Genomic DNA, 16,373 nt, shown 5'->3' on the forward strand with positions numbered 1-16,373 from the left:
AACGTGCAAACCTTTGTTATTCTCTGAGAAGGAAACAAACAATTGATCCAATTTCCTAAAATCTTTAGTCCTGTGCAGGTAAAATCGTAGAATTCTATGGATGTCTAATTGATGCAGGCTGTATTCTGATTTACTACTGTAATTGGGGAAGAATACTGGTAATTCAATAGTTGCGTTTAGATTATGTTCTGAGCATACCTTAGGGAGGAAAGAAGGATTAGTTCTTAAGACTCTGTCCTTATGGAATACAATATATGGGGGTCGAATGGTCAAGAGCTTGCAATTCTGAAACCCTCCTAGCAGATGTTATAGCTCCTAAGAACAAATGTCTTCCAAGACAACAATTTCAAGTCGGATGAAGAAGACAGTTCGAATGGTGGAGAGATCAATGAGGTCAGAACTAAGTTTAAGTCCCAGGGCTCCAGAGGTTGCCTGACTGGAGGTCTAAGGAGGAGGACTCTTTCAAAAAGGTTTTACATAAAGAGTGGGACATAACAAAATTTCCCATGTTCCCAAAATGATAACTTGAGATGGCAGCCAACTGAACTCTTATGGTAGCAGCTGCAGCTCCTCCTTGAAAAATAGATGCAAGGAAGGACAGGATAGACTCTACGGAGACTGAGTAGGGATCTATGCCTTGTTTAGCCGCCAAAATGGAAAACCTTTTCCATTTGCTGGAGTACAATTTCCTGGTAAGGTTTGTGGGAAGAAATGAGGATGTGTTTAACAGTAGGAGAAAGGGATATACACCTGGCTATTTGGAACTGGAGCAGCCATGCTGTCAATTTCAGGGTTTGGATGGTAGGATGGAACTGTCCCAATTGGTGAATTAGAAGATCTGGAGATGGTTCCAGAATCCATGGTTCCTCCAAGAGATAGGGCCACAGGAAGGAGAACCACACTTGGTGAGGCCAGTAAGGAGCAATGAGGATCAGGGTGCTCTTTAACAGTTTTGCTTTCTGAATCACTTTGGGTATGGGAGGAAAGAGTGGAAAAGCATAAAGAAGTCCCGGAGGCCAATTGTGGACCAGAGCATCCCTGGGTGACATCCCCGGATGGGGAATGAGGGAAAAGTAGTTGCTGCATTTGGCGTTCATGTACGTGGCAAATAGGTCGTAGTAAGGGTGGCCCCATTTGTGGATAATCTCTTCTGCAACTTCTGTTTTCAGGGACCGCTCATGAGGCATCAGAATTGCTAGACTCAGTTTGTCTGCTATCACACTGGACTTCCCCGGAATGTGCGTTGCTACCAGAAAATGTTGAGAGTCCATCGCCCATTTCCATACTCTTTGTGCCTCTTGACAAAGTGGGTAAGACGTTGTTCCCTCTTGCTTGTTTAATGTACCACACTACAGACATGGTGTCTGACTGAATCGCAACTGTCCCAGTGGGAAGAGAACTGTGAAGTGCTTGCAATGCATATAGCACTGCTCTTATCACCAGAACATTTATGTGCAAGTGGTTCTCGTGATCCTGCCAGATACCTTGGACCGTCATTCCCAGATAATGCCTCCCCACCCTATCTGGGAAGCGTTCGTGGTCAAGACTGTATTTTGTTGAGGGAGAACAAGGGGATGACCTAGATAAAGCTGATCTGTATGTAACCACCATGTTAGATCCTTCCTGCAGGAGTTTGTAATGAGTATTTGGTAGGACAAGGGTAGATCCTGCATTGACCACTGGGCAAATAGTAGCCACTGAAGTATTCTCATGTGTAGACAGGCTAGGGGAACTAAACGAATGGTGGATGCCATAGTCCCTAGAACCTGAAGATATATCCTGGCCTGTACTTTTTCTTTGGTCAGCAAGAATCTGACTTGGTTGTGCAATGATTCTATCCTTTCCTGGTGTCAGTGTTGCTGTCATGGTGGTTCAGTCTATGTCTGAGCCTAAGAAGACAATGCGCTGCGATGGAGATAAGGCAGATTTTTTTAGATTTACTGTAATTTCTAATCTGGCGCACAAGGCTAGAGTCTCGTCCCTGGCTCGGATTAGTTGGTGCTTGATGGTAGCAGTGAGGAGCCAGTCATCTAAGTACGGAAACAGCTGGAATCACTGATGTCTCAGGTGAGCCGTGACCACTGCCATACATTTGGTGAACACTCTGGGGGCTGTAGTGAGGCCAAAGGGCAGTGTTTGAAACTGAAAATGACTGGCTGCCAGCCGAAACCCTAGATGCCTTCAGGAGAGCCTGTCCAGTTTGATATGGTAGTACGCATCCTGAAGATCTATGGAGTACATCCAATTGTCTTTTCCGATAAACAGAAAAAGGGTGAGCATACGGAACTTCGATTTTTTTACAGACTTGTTTAGCTTGCTGAGATCTACAATTGATCTCCAGTCTCTGATCTTTTTTGAAACTAAAAAGAATTGTAAGTTCCAGATCCCATTTGCTCTGTGGGGACTTCTTGGATGACTCTTTTTTGAAGCAACGAGGTAACCTCTAATGTTGCACGGTCTATTTGATTGGGTGGTACAGCTGGTAAAGACCGATTTATAGGGGTATTGGAAACAAAAGGAATGAGGTAACCTCTGGAAATTATATTTTGTACTCATCGATCTTGGGAAATTTGTAGCCAGGCGCTTGGGTACAGTGAGAGACGACCCCCAACTGCCTCCAGAGACGGACAGTCGGGCAACCCCTCAGGGGCGATGAAAGGGTTCATCAGAGAAAGCATCTCTATCACCCTGGTGTTGCAAACCCCCTCTGCCGCGAGCGCGGCACCTTCCATTATAACCTCCCCCTCTGCCTCTAGGGGAAGGTTGACCTTGTGCTTGAGGGAAACCTTTTTGTGATTTACGGAACCACATTTTCCCTCCTGTCTGACCCTTGGGATAGGGTCTGGAAGGAAGGGAGAAACGGACTCCGACAGCAGATAAGGTTTTCCCTTCCTGCTCACACCTGGTCAAAGTCTCTTTTACCTGAGGTCCAAAAAGAGTTGAACCATCAAAGGGGAATTTGGTAAAGGAAGACTTGCAGGATTCTGTAAAATTGCATAGACGCATCCAAGAATGTCTCCTAAGAGAGATCCCTGCTGCAGCCGCCCTGCTCGCTCCATCAGCTGCATAGGAAATCAGCCTCATGGAGGAGTTAGCAATAGAGGTATGGGTGGAGAGCTGCAAAGATGCCTTGTCAGCGGATCCCGAAGCTACTGAATCCTGAACGGTATCTCCCAACTCTTTTAGGAGATCCCTTTGAAGCCTAGTAAAATGGGACAGGTAATTCAGTGATCGTAAAGTAAAGGCCGCTGAAGGAAAAGGTACTCTTTCCATACCTATCCATCATCCTAGACTCTTTATTAGGAGGATGGATATTTGAGGATGTCTCAGATAACTCCTTCTTTGTGGCTGCTGCTACTACCATAGCATCCACAGGTACTCCCTTGGTTAGAAATGTTTCGCCTTCTGGAGCAGTAATAAATTTGGCCTCCTCGGGACAGGCTCCAATGTGTCTGGAGAGGTCCAAGCTTTCCAAGATATGACCCCTAACAGTTGGTCATATGGCGGTGTCACCCAGGAGGTGGAAGTTCGGGAACCAAAAGCCTCAAGGTACCCTGATTCGTCCTCAGTAGGGTTAGAGGTCTTCCAATCACCCCTCTAAGGATTTCAAGGATGTTCGCAAAAGAGACCTCCTCAGAGGGGGATTTTGGGGACCCTTCTGACTCATCCAAATCAGTATCAGAAGTGACAGACTCGGGTGAGTCAATATGCTTCCTCTTACAAACTCTCTTCCGAGGGACATCTCCAGTGGGGTAATCTAGGGAAGTCTCGGAAGAGGGGACACCTCCAATAGGGGCTCCTTGGGGCTCTGGTTCCCTACGCTTCGGGCAGGCGGGGGAGAAGAGGCTGCTGCCGGCTGCTGGAGAGATGTTGGGTCTAATGGGAGGGGTCTAGTAGTTGACAAAGCTCTATCACCTTGAAAGCCTTACCAGCCAGCTCTGAAGAAGACCTCCGCTCTGAGGAAACGGATGGTCGACTCCAAACCGGAGAAGCAGGCTCCAAAGTGGATGTGGGAGCCGAGCTCACCCGAGCCAAAGCACCGAGAGGGAGGGTTGGAACCGAAGAAAAATCAGGGTAACTATCCCTCTCGGAGTCGACTGGAATATGTCGGCTCCCAGACCCCTCGGCTCGAGACTGAGCCGATGAAGTTAGAGTTATCGGTTCCGAAGAAGCAGGAAGAGTTCTCGAAACCGAGGGTTCCAGCACTAAATGACCCGAAATATTAGACTCTGAGAGCGAAGCAGTCGAAGGAGGAACCATAGACTGAGGATGGGACAGATCCGAAGCCTTTGGGTCCGGAGGAGCTACAATGTTTGCCAGCGCCGGGTCACAGAGCAGTCTCTTCCCCACCCGCTCTACATCCTCATCAGATAGTGTCCTGGAGGAATGGGTGGAGATAGATGGAGATCTCCTACTTTCCAAAATAGGAGATCTTAAAGTTGGTGAAACTGGTTCCAAGATTGGTGAGTGTCTCAACAGAGATGATTGTCTCGGAGCCAATGAAACAGATGACACCGAGACTGAAGAAGCAGAATCGGAGCCAGAACTCTTCGGCTCTGTCTCTTTGTCGGTTCCAAAGCAGGAACTGATGGAGATTTCCTTTTATGACTTTTAGGAACTGTCTGACCTTGTTCCAGCTGTTCTTGGAAGGAACTAGTCATAAGGCCCCTATCAATAAGTTTTATTTTCCTTTCATTAAGAACCCTGGTGCTGAATGCATGACAGAAGGTACAGGGTTCTTGCAAATGAGCCTCTCCAAGACAGTACACACTGCTGGTGTGACTTTCAGTCAACGACATTTTTTGAGAACATTTATCACATTTTTTTAAAGCCAGAGGGACGGTTCTTTGTGTTCTCTGTCTTTATCCTTTGACATTTTGCTTTTGAGAAGAAAGAAACAAATACAATAACAGAAACAACAGTACAACTATAAAATATATATATATATATATATATATATATATTTTTTTTTTTTTGTTTTGTTTTGTTTTATATAGAAGGAGGAGGAGGAGAAAAATCTAGCATACAGAGAGGAAAGGCCCTCTAATTTAAATGGACAACAACGTGCCTCTAATTAAAATGGGCCATACAATCCTTAATGAAAAGAGACAGGGGTAGCAAACACTCATGACAATCACTCAGATAATAAGGGAAAAACTATTAATGAGAAAAGTGAAGAGATATAGTCAAAAATATCAAAATATTTCACTTGGTCAACGAGCCAGTAAGAAGACAACCTCGAAGCTTTTGCAGCAAAAGAGATCTGGGGAATTGCCGTGGTGCACCATGGGATAGAGGATAGCCTCGAGCTTTAGTATCAGCCGAGTCGGAGCCAAGGTTCGGCTCCGAGCCCATCCAGCAAGAATTATGGCGAGATAGGATTACATAACATCTTATCTTCTGGTCACATTCAGAAGTAGAATATATTAAACGGACTTTAAGAAATCAAGGATGTAACCAGGCATAGTGCTTGTACTGTACTGAGTACATTTTTTCTGAACATCACATCACCACAAATTTTTTTCAGGTTACATTATGTCTACAATTGTCTAAATGAATGCCTTTTACAGCAGGTGGAATACTGCTACTCTCAAAACAATATCTATAATAGTTTTAGGGGGAACAACTGAAAATGTTACTTGCATTTATTAACTGCTTGGGGGGACAGTATTTTGAGTGATGTGTCTATTTTTAAGTGCCAAGTGTCCAAGGGGGATAGCAACATGAGCTTGTGAGTACAAAATGGAATTTGATTGGTACACTCCTGTAAGAAATATTAAACAAGGTATTCAATAAGCAGATGGTATTTACAGAGAGAAAGGCATGGCATTCTATCTCTGGTTTCTACTTTCCTATTAAACTCTGAGAAAAACAGCTGCCATTTGAAGGGTTGCTAGAAAAATCAGATCCAACGAGGAAGCATGCATGCATATTGATACTTAGCTATGAATATGCATGCACTCATAGTCCTTGTTACACTATGACTGAAGTATCAAATGAGCCAAGGTAACAAAAAGCATTTTTCAGCTTACTTTTAATTGTGCCAAAGAAAGCAACAGCAATAAGGCTGATATTAAGAACAGAAAATCAAATAAATATATAAATAAAAGGAAATCACAGCTACAAGCGCTGGAACAGAAAAAAGAAAAAAAAAATAGGAATACAATCAAGAACATCCTGTATCAATAAATGGCTTCTATGGCTGCAATAAAGACAGAGAGAAGCATGACAATAGATACAATTATGAAGGGTCACAAAGGTGGACGTTTCTGGCTGATTGGTGAACATGTAATAAAGATGTGGAATAAAAATGAAGATTTATATGTATGCGTCTGTGTAAGAAAAACTGGCTATATCATCTTTGAATAAAAGAATGTTTCTAGGAAAAAACAAGATATGTAAACTGTGTATGTTTTTAACACTATTTGGAAGATTTCTGAATCTGCTAAACATTCTGTTGTTGAATAAAATTATTATAATTTAACAAAAAGAGTTCAGACACTGAAACATGGCAGCCATCAGGCAGAAAGGTACCAGAAATAATTTACTTTAAATGGTTCCTTCTCTCATTATCAGCATCACAAGAATCTTTAATTAAAAACACTAAATTGTACAACCTACTGAATGCATTAATACAACCAAATGTGGCAAAACAGTGAAAATGAATCTGCACATCCAAATATAAGATGCAATACAGGAAAAAAAAAATCTGTAGAGAAAACAAAAAAAAACTAAGACTTGGTATCGAAATCTGCAACACACCCCTCCGAAACATAATACACATTTGCTATAGTTCACAGTAACCTTAATCTGCTTGGAGGCTCAACCTGCAAAAGTCTGTTAGAAAATATAACAGCAGTATAAACAGATATACTATATAGATAAACTGTAAAATGATGTACTAAAATCTGTAAAATCATAGGAACATGAAAATACAATGCAAGCTATCATTGGGACCATAAGACGTCTAGCTACATACAGCTCTAAGTAGACAAACTTAAAAGTTTTTACCTCCCTTGTCAAGTACTTAATACTGCTTACCTCTTGAATCAAGCAGCGCCTTGCATGACAAGCCTGGTGTAAATCTGTGTCTACCCATTCAGTCATCAATACTAGCTTTAAACGTAGCCAAAGCAGTACATTGGCAAGTAGTGGCAACTTATTTCATAGGTTGGGAATACACTCCATTAGGACCCTATCCTGCCAGTAATTGTAGTGCAGGTATTTGTAGAGGCACTGGTTTTGCAAAGAAATGGGATGTCAGTATTGTCAGACAGGCTCGGGTCTTTCATGTCTCTTCCTCACTCATGCTACCATATTATATCAAACTCCATCCAAATTTTGAGAAAATATTTATTTTTTAATAAATTTCTGTGAGATATACTACCACCATTGCCGCAGTGTTGCCTTCATCCATTAATGAACGGGTTGCTGAACAAGTTTATTTAACTACTGAGAAGAATGCGCACATAAGAAATTAAAATAAAATTTAACATTTTAAGTTCATTTTCACACTGGTAAATGCTTTACTTACACACTTCATATAATTGGAAAACTCAGATATACTTTCTGACCCTTACTCTGCTGGCAGTAAGCATACAATGAGGAACAAAACCTATTCCCTATGGTCAATATCAGCAAACAATAAAGCAAAAGCCTACTTAAAAAAAACATGGATGCTTTCCATTAACATAAAAGAATGCAAAGGCAAATTCATAAAAATTGACTCACCATAGTTCCTGGATGGCACAGTTTTGAACAATGAAATAAGTTCTGCATTGTAGCCAACTTCAACACGAAATCTACCTTCTGCATGCCTTACACATTTCCCTGTAATAACTGCCCCAGTTTTCTTTGCAGGTGTTGTTTCTGAACAGTGACTTTCTGTTTTAATGGGGATAGTGGACTGAGTTCTCTCAGAGTTTCTGCTGTCATCATCCATGGTAGACTCAAAGTCTGTGGCTTGAAATGTTGGTTTGGCATTTGTCTGCAGGCCTGAAGTGAAGTTCTTGTAACCTGGGTTACTAGTAGTGTAAGTGTATGACTGCAAAACATTTGCAGTTCCAACAGACCTTGCATTCTTTTGTACCGGACTCTCATGAGCTTGTGGACTGAAAATCTGTTTTGCTGTACTTTTGTACTGCTCAAGAATACTTTCATTAGCAGAGGCTTGCAAAGCACTATTTAAGCCATCAGAACCCAAATACTTAGTAGAAGAACTGAAAGAGGAGCTGTGAGAAGCCGGACTACTGTTGTTAGATCCAGAGCTTAACTGCAAACAAGAGGTCCCCAGATCACTTATATTTACTTTGTTACCGCTTTCAGAAATTAAACCCTGGCCTTGTTTCTGATGATCTGTTCCATGACTCGAACTCTCCAAATTTTGGCTTGTAAATCCACTAAACTGTGGCTTGCCTCTGTTCTGATTTACCTGCTGCTGCTGCTGGGTTGCAATTCTTTCTGCTCTTCTAGCTAAAGCTTTCAGTCTATTCTCTTCAATCTTTCGTTTTTGTTCTTCAGTAAGAGCAGACATGATGCACTGGACAAATCCAGAGTTGGAAAGCCTACTATCTAAACAGACATCAACAGCAGCATTTGGTTTGTTTTTTTCTGTGCCATAATCTTCATTTATGTCTAAAACAAAACAAACCACAGGTCAGTGAAAGCATAAAAAATTGTGCTCCATTTACACCCTCATCCATCCCCAGGACACTTGCTGAACCCTACTGTTCAAAACCCAATAACAGTTCCCATGTTGAATGACCTCACTCCATCTTTTCAGATAAGGTCAAAAGCAAATAATGAATTCACTTTTTCAGATAAGGTGCACTTCTCTGAGGTACTCACCACAGCAGTAAACCTTTGTGAAAAGAACTTCCAATGTGCTCCCCTGAACTAACCACTTAAGCAGACCAGTGCACGTACTGCCACTATGAAAAAGCTGTTGTGTACAGCAGGTCTTAGTTTTTATTCATCTGTCAACCTGCTAAGTACTGGCCATCATATCTGTTTTTCTGTGATGGCAAGACTTTAACAAAGAAGTACATTCCCCTTCAGGAAAGAGCTGCCACCACTATTTGCTGGCAATACAAGAAAGATGTACCAATGTCACGTCCATTTGTCTTTTATGAGCACATCTGTCTTGTACTACCATGAGACTATTTGTTTCTTTTCTTTTTCTTCAAGTCTATCCTATAAAGAGACTACTATACAAACATGCGAGTGTTGACCGTACAAATGGAATAATCATAAAGAATTCCTACAAGAAGCAAAGGGAGAGATCCTTCCTCCACCACTCTTTCGAAAATATTTTTGTTTATGGTGTGCATCTTCACAACAATTATTCAATACTGTTGAGAGGAAAACTTACTATGAGCTGCATCCCAAGCAGTATCAAACTAACTCAACATGTAGACCATGTAAAAGTAGAACTAGGAAAAAATGTTGGTGAAATTGCTTTGCCAAAGTTCAATCTGCTAACACGGACTGAATCTAGGTTTATCACTGATTGATAAAACAGCAAATTGAAAAACATTTACCAAAAATACAAATGATTTGTCCAAATATATACAATAAAAATGACAACTGTATTCATCGATCTTTAATAAATAAAATCAGTGGTATAACTAACAGAATTCTGAAACCATACATCTTACATCAAACAAACTGCATTGACCAACGAAAACAATACATCACACGATACTTAAACAATCACTGACAATTCATTTATTCATGCACTCATTAATTTCACTGATGCCCTCCTAAATTGCAGCCACGGTCACAGGAGAGAAAGAGCCTACCTTAGCACTCAGTGGGCACAAGGCAGAGGAAATAATCTTGAACAGATTGTTAATGTTAACTCATCATATGATGCACACACACTCTCATGCGACACGCATTTATGGTCACTCTGAAGCAATGCCAACTCACCAAAGGGGCGTTATTTGAAATGCAGGAAGACACCATAGCACCCTGCAAAACCTACGTGGACAGCAAGAGAGCACAGACATAGACAGCACAAGAGGTAGATCAACCAGAAACTACTGCACCACTCTGTTGCAAATGCAGAACCAATAATGTTCTACCTTGTTATACTAAAATCATCATTCAAATCAAAATCAGAAAGTCTGTCACCTAGTTTTCATTTAGCCTTTTGAGATGGAATCACCACCTATATCACTTATCTCAATTCTGCATTCTCTGAAAAATAAATATCTTGCTATCTAGCTTAAATTAATGTAATAACTAAATATGTCTTCCGATGTCCGTAACATGACTGACAAAATAAGACTTCTCAAAGTGGCATTCAGAGATGAACAAGTAGCACATATGGCCTTTGATGCTGGAAAGATGAGGCTATAGGTTCTTATTCCTCCCACACCAAATGCATGGATCTGTGCTTCAATACTTAATGAAGTGCAACGTAAGGATGTGCTGCATTCCAACCTAGGTAACATCCTTTTTCTGAAATGTTAAACCAGAAATAATACAGCTCACAAAAAGCTATGCCCAGAGACTTAGCATCTCTAGATTCAGTACCCTTTGTCCACCATCAGTACAACCTCAGCAGTAGTCTACAAGTTGCGGACAATGCAGGAAAAAGCCTCAGATATGGGGGACTGAAAATAGAGGTCCCCTAGAAATATACTGTACTTATATGTCTCTCATATGTGTTTTACAGGAGCTAACACCACTTCTTCAGAACAGTGTAATTGCAAGTAAGAACTCCCATATCACGCATTCAAAAAATAGGGATATTGTGTTTACACTCTGGTTTTACATACACATTACATCTTTGCAAAAATACAAATAAACATATGGTACATATTCGCTTCGTCAAACGTTTTTATTATTGAAAAAATAAAAGCTGGATTGAGAGACCGCAAATCAACTTACTGCACATGCCATTTTTTATTTCTGTGCGAGATTACAGTACAGTGGCTATAAGGGAATTTGTTCTTTCCCTACTGTAATACGATCTCAGAGTTGGTATATGTAATTAGAAAGGGGTGTTGGACGTGTGGGACGACTTTGCTCCCTGCAAAAAGAGGAGTTTAGGTTAGTTTTTTTTTTTTTTAATTTGATAGGCTGCATTGGGGGATGCGTTTTGAGCACTTGTGCTCAATGAGTTGTAGTTAGATATGTTACACATACACTCATACAAAAGCACACACACACACAAATTATATAAATATTTTTGTACTTGTATTTACATTTCTTGTGTATCTTTTTTTTTCTGTTTTCCATGACATCCCAAACCATTTGATCAAAATTAATTTTCTCACCTATGTCCTTCACTAAAATGATTATTCAGAATACCTTGCTTTTCGAATGAGGCACAAATCTACACATTTCACTTCCTCGTCATACTTTTCAGTTTCCACACACAAATATATCAACATTAAGTTAATCAGTGAAAATTCATTAAAAATATTATCTATGAGCCATGTAGGTTATGAAGACAGAGGAAGGAAATGACATCAACAGAGCTCAGAAACTAAAGAGCAATCACCATTCTCTCACAGTTATCCAAAATCTTGGAAAGATACATTCACTGTCAAATTACTACATATATTACTTCTCACAACCTCCTCTCACCCTCACAGCATGGTTTCACATTCAATCACATAACAACCACTACCCTTCTAAGGTTCACGGATATAATAAATCACAACTGAAATTCAGGTCTCCTAACCTCAGCCCTATTTCTGGATCTGTCTAAGGTATTCTGCATAATCACCAAATTCTCCTAACTCTCTTCCAAAGGGCTATCATCATCCTCACATAATCAGTTAATTAGTTACCTCAGTAATAAGTCCCAAGCAATGAAATGGCAAGATGATTTTCTCCCTTTTCCTTCCTATATCCATCAGAATCCTACAAGATTTCATCCAATGACCACTACAGTTTACTACTGACCTGAACACAGCAGACAAACAGGCCACAATAGTACAATATATCTATGACTTCACTTTAATATGTGCTGCCAGGACAATACCCGTGGTCCAAAACATACATCCGGAAATCCTTCTCAGCAATAAAAGCTTCACTTGTCGACCTAAAACTCCTCCCGAGTCCAAAAAACCAATAAACTACTTCTGTTCACCCCAACTCTTTATCCTTCCAAAAAACTACCTTTAATATACTGTCACCAAACAAGACCAATACAGAACTGGTATCCAACACCAAACTACTAGGTGTGATTATAGATGACCATCTGAAATTTGATCTCTACCTTTAGTGAACTTTAAAGAAGACATCAAAAGCTAGGCTGCCTCTATAGTGTAAAACACTATCACACTGACTCTGCTACACAAAATATAGCCACTTCTTTTCTCCTCTCCACTCTGTTATATGCCTCTTCTATACTAGCCAATCTTACCTCCTCTCTCTATCAGCCAAACTCAAACAATACTGCAATAAAGGAGCTACATTTGCAACCAACAATACAGATTACATCACTGCATCTCTCTAAAACAACTAAACTAGCTTGAACTAAATAAATCTCTATTGTACTCCTTCAGAACTACCACAACCCTGAAAAATTTCCCATCTCTTTAATCCATCACTCAACCACATGCTACCAAGAGACTTGCACCTGCACAATCCCTGTTTAAATTGTTGCTAATATGACTATATGAATTTGTGTCAGAACTTTCTTCTGTACAAATCTTAATGCACTATTATAACAACTATATCTTCCTCTTGGCTGATCTAACTCTTTATCTTAAAAAAATGTATTTGTATACAACCCATGTAATAGTTATTTTTAATCAAAACTGTTTATAAGATGTAATTGATGTCTGACATGGTACTGTTACTCATGAATGAAACTGACTAAATGATAAAACAATGCAAATGGTGTCCATGACATCTGTATAATGGAGCTTTTCTCCCTGGGCACTGCTTAGTTTGACTTTCCTGATAAGTGCCAATAAATAAATATATTTTTCCTATCTCATTATATTCCCAATCTATGGAATAAGCCACCACTATACAACAAGTGCTATTTCTAGATAACTTCAGGACTAGTCTTGGTAAGTGAATAGGTAAATACAAATTTACACAAGGGTTATCATGCACAGTCTTGCTCAATTTGGGAGGCGAGCCACTATTAAAAGCTTGAAAAGGATTTAAGTGAGTCTACTTAAAGGAGTATATTGCTATGCATCTTATGGTCCTAAATACTGCTTGCCTAGTGCTGTTATTATGCTAATTATTCCAATGAAATATTTTTGAATTTATTTTCTATTATTCCCTTTTACTATGTACGCATTTTACTCATACCTTAATTCAACTTATTTTGTATAAATTTTCCACATACTCATTAACTGTGTAATTTTTGCAGCTTTGCACTGTAGGATGCCTGCACTACCTCTTAAAGATAATGTCTGAAGGTGCAAAACAGTCTGTTTTTGGATAAAAAAGTGTTTGCCCGCATAACTTTCTCTCTACAAAATAAAAGGTCGTTTCACACCAATTTAGATATATAAAACACTTTTAAAACTTGCTTCAGAACACATAAGAGTAAATGTACCGAGCCGTTTTTATGGCATGAATATTTATGGGTGGGCATAATGAGCTTACATCTCTTTGGGTTCCAGCTCCAATTCTGTTGGATTAACATAGGTAATTGCCAAGTGTTAAAGTTAACATTTAATTTTTATACTTCTCCCATTCTTTACTGTTGCTAATACTATTCCCAATCAAACATGCCACGTGGTCTGCAAAACATTATAAAATTTTCCTTCTATTTGGGTTAAATTTTATGTTTAAAACAGTCCACTGCAGTCCTTAAACTAGCTTTTGCTAATCACCTATCTACACATGGTTCCTTACAGAATTCATAGGTTCATACCAGGCTATCTGCCCTAGGGCATTTATAAGCCTAGCCAGAGTGTGTTTGGCTTTCGCCACCCATTTTAAATTAATTTTGCTATGCCTTTTTTTGAGGTTAGTATACTGTGCGCCTCTGTCTAACAGTGACACAGAAGTGATAGCCGGGGTAAACCTACGATCTCCCATCCACTCATCAAGATTCCGCTTGAAGAGAGTCAATGTGGGACTCTGCCTAACCTGGACTGGGATTTTATTCCAGAGTGAAGGGAGCCTCTGGGTTATGAATCTGTCCCTCCAGCATGTCCTATTTATTTCAGTGCTGAGGTTCAAGTCTCTCGAGCGCGTAGCTCGATGGGATTTGGATTTTCTGAGGTGCAACATGTCCATTAATTCCGGGTTGGACATGGCTTTATACGTCAGGCACAGATCGCCTCTGAGCAGGCGGTATGCCACTGAGTAGAGCTGGAGTTTCTTTAACCGGGCAGCATATGGCATCTGTTTGAGCCCTTTGATCCTCTTGGTGAGGTACTTTTGGGGTCTTTCCAGTTGCTGCAGGTGTCTGGTAAGGTACATCCCAAAAGGGGCATTGTACTCAATTATGGGCCTGATGAGGGATGAGTAAAGTGGCACGATGACCTCCCCTGATCTAGATGTGAATCCCTTCATGATTAGGTGGGCTATATAAAATGTTTTTCTAACCACTTTGGCCACGTGGTTGTCAAATGAGAGATTGCTATCAACTTGGGTCCCCAGGTCCCTAATGACTTCTTCTGTACTTAATGGATTACCACCTATGTGGTAATTTGTGGGCAGTTTGTTTTGCCAAGGGGATGACTATACACTTTTTGGCATTTAGCTTGAGGCCATGGCTCTGGCACCAGTTGTCTGTTTCTATGAGGCCCGTTTGGAGGATGCTTGTGTCAGCTGGAGAGTTGATTATGGCGCCCAGTTTGCAGTCATCTGCGAACTTGGTCAGCCACAGTCCTTCCGTGTTGGCCTGTACCTCCGAGAAATATATACCGAACAAGAGAGGTCCCAGGACTGAGCCTTGTGTGATGCCACTTGTAACTGGTTTGAGTCTGACATGGCTCCAGCAATTCTAACCATGTGGGTTCTGTCCTTGAGCCAGTTTGCAACCCATCTAGTGACACAGGGGTTTATATTTAAGCTGGTGAGCTCATCTATAATACCCGAGCGGGGTATTGTATCGAAGGCTTTTGCGAGGTCTAGGTAGGCTGTGTGGACCACCTTCCCCTCGTCAATGGCCTTGGTGACTGTTTCAAAGAAATCGACCAGGTTTAAGAGGCAGGATCTGCCCTTAAGAAAGCCAAACTGGGTAGGATCCAGTGTCTATAGGTCCCCAATATCTTTATTTATGAGGTCCATGATGATCCTTTCCATAGCTTTGCAGACCAAGCTAGTCAGGCTTACGGGGCGATAGTTTCCAGGATCCTTTGAGGCACCACCTTTGTGGAGAGGGACCACTGTTGCTGTACGCCACTCTTTGGGTACATATCCTGTAGTAAGGCTAAGATTGAACAGTAGTTTTATGTTTGGGTTTAGCTCTTCTTGGAGTTCATGTAGGACGCAGCCCGAGACACCATCTGGTCCCATTGATGCTGTGTTTTTTGCTTTGGAAAGGGCGGCTCTTACCTGAGCATCTGAGATGTCAGGGGGGCAGCACTCTGTTAGGATAGATATTTGCCCTTTTGGTGGGGGGGGGGGAGAAGTTTGCACTGAACCTGTCAGCTAGGATGTTGGCAATGTCTGTGGGCTCAGTGTATTTTCATTTTGGACTAATTGTTACATTATGACATGCATTTTTCCTTTACTTCTTCTTAAATTCGAATGAAAAGCCCCATCCAGTGTTAATATCCACTTACACACCCTGTGTGACCTTTTTTTTATATTTTCAAATAACTATTTTCCTCTCTGCTGCATTGGCATATGCATACAGAATTTACAAGCTTAATAACCAACTGCTCTTTAGTCCATAAATCTAAAATCACACATCTTTTGGGTCTTACTTTTACAAAATCTACTACTTCTACTTCTTTAGTTCTTAGAAAAATAACCATTCTTCTCTTAGCAAGCTTCCAATAAGCTCTTTTCCCTGTATACCTTACAAAATGGATTCTTTGTACTAAGGCAAGGAACATTATAACTAGTGACACAAGGCATCATGTAATAATGACTGACACTACCTTAATACCGCTAATCCTTAGTTTTTCTTTACACTGTTGGCTTTTAATGTTATCACTTCACATTACTCTTCAGTTCCAATGTCTTCTCAATTCTCTTATTTCTCTATAGTACAATCTTCAGCATAATGCATATTCCATATTGTGCTCTAAATCCAATGTTTCTTATTATAACAATATAGTGCATTCAAGCTACCCAGATTTACATTTTCTGCTTCCAGCTTTTCATCAATATTACTTACAATTTCGAAATACTCCTGATTTCATTTTTAGTTAACAGTTCTTCTTCTTTTGTCTTGTTCCTGCTTACAGACAAACCTTCATTCCACTTCA

The 16,373-nt window shown here is 40.5% G+C and overlaps 1 protein-coding gene across 1 annotated transcript in view; it reads right to left on the reverse strand.

The window, feature by feature from the left end:
• SMARCAL1 (SWI/SNF related, matrix associated, actin dependent regulator of chromatin, subfamily a like 1) overlaps nucleotides 1-16,373 on the reverse strand; it is a 911,772-nt gene that overhangs the window by 733,063 nt on the left and 162,336 nt on the right. The window contains exon 2 of the mRNA XM_044078228.1: nucleotides 7,732-8,634. Coding sequence (XP_043934163.1) covers nucleotides 7,732-8,533 — 802 coding nt within the window. The 5' untranslated portion in view covers nucleotides 8,534-8,634. The remainder of the gene's footprint in view (nucleotides 1-7,731; nucleotides 8,635-16,373) is intronic.

The sequence above is a fragment of the Protopterus annectens genome, chromosome 7.part0 (assembly GCF_019279795.1).
Source record: "Protopterus annectens isolate FY-2018-M chromosome 7.part0, PAN1.0, whole genome shotgun sequence".
In the NCBI taxonomy this organism is placed as follows: domain Eukaryota; kingdom Metazoa; phylum Chordata; order Ceratodontiformes; family Protopteridae; genus Protopterus; species Protopterus annectens.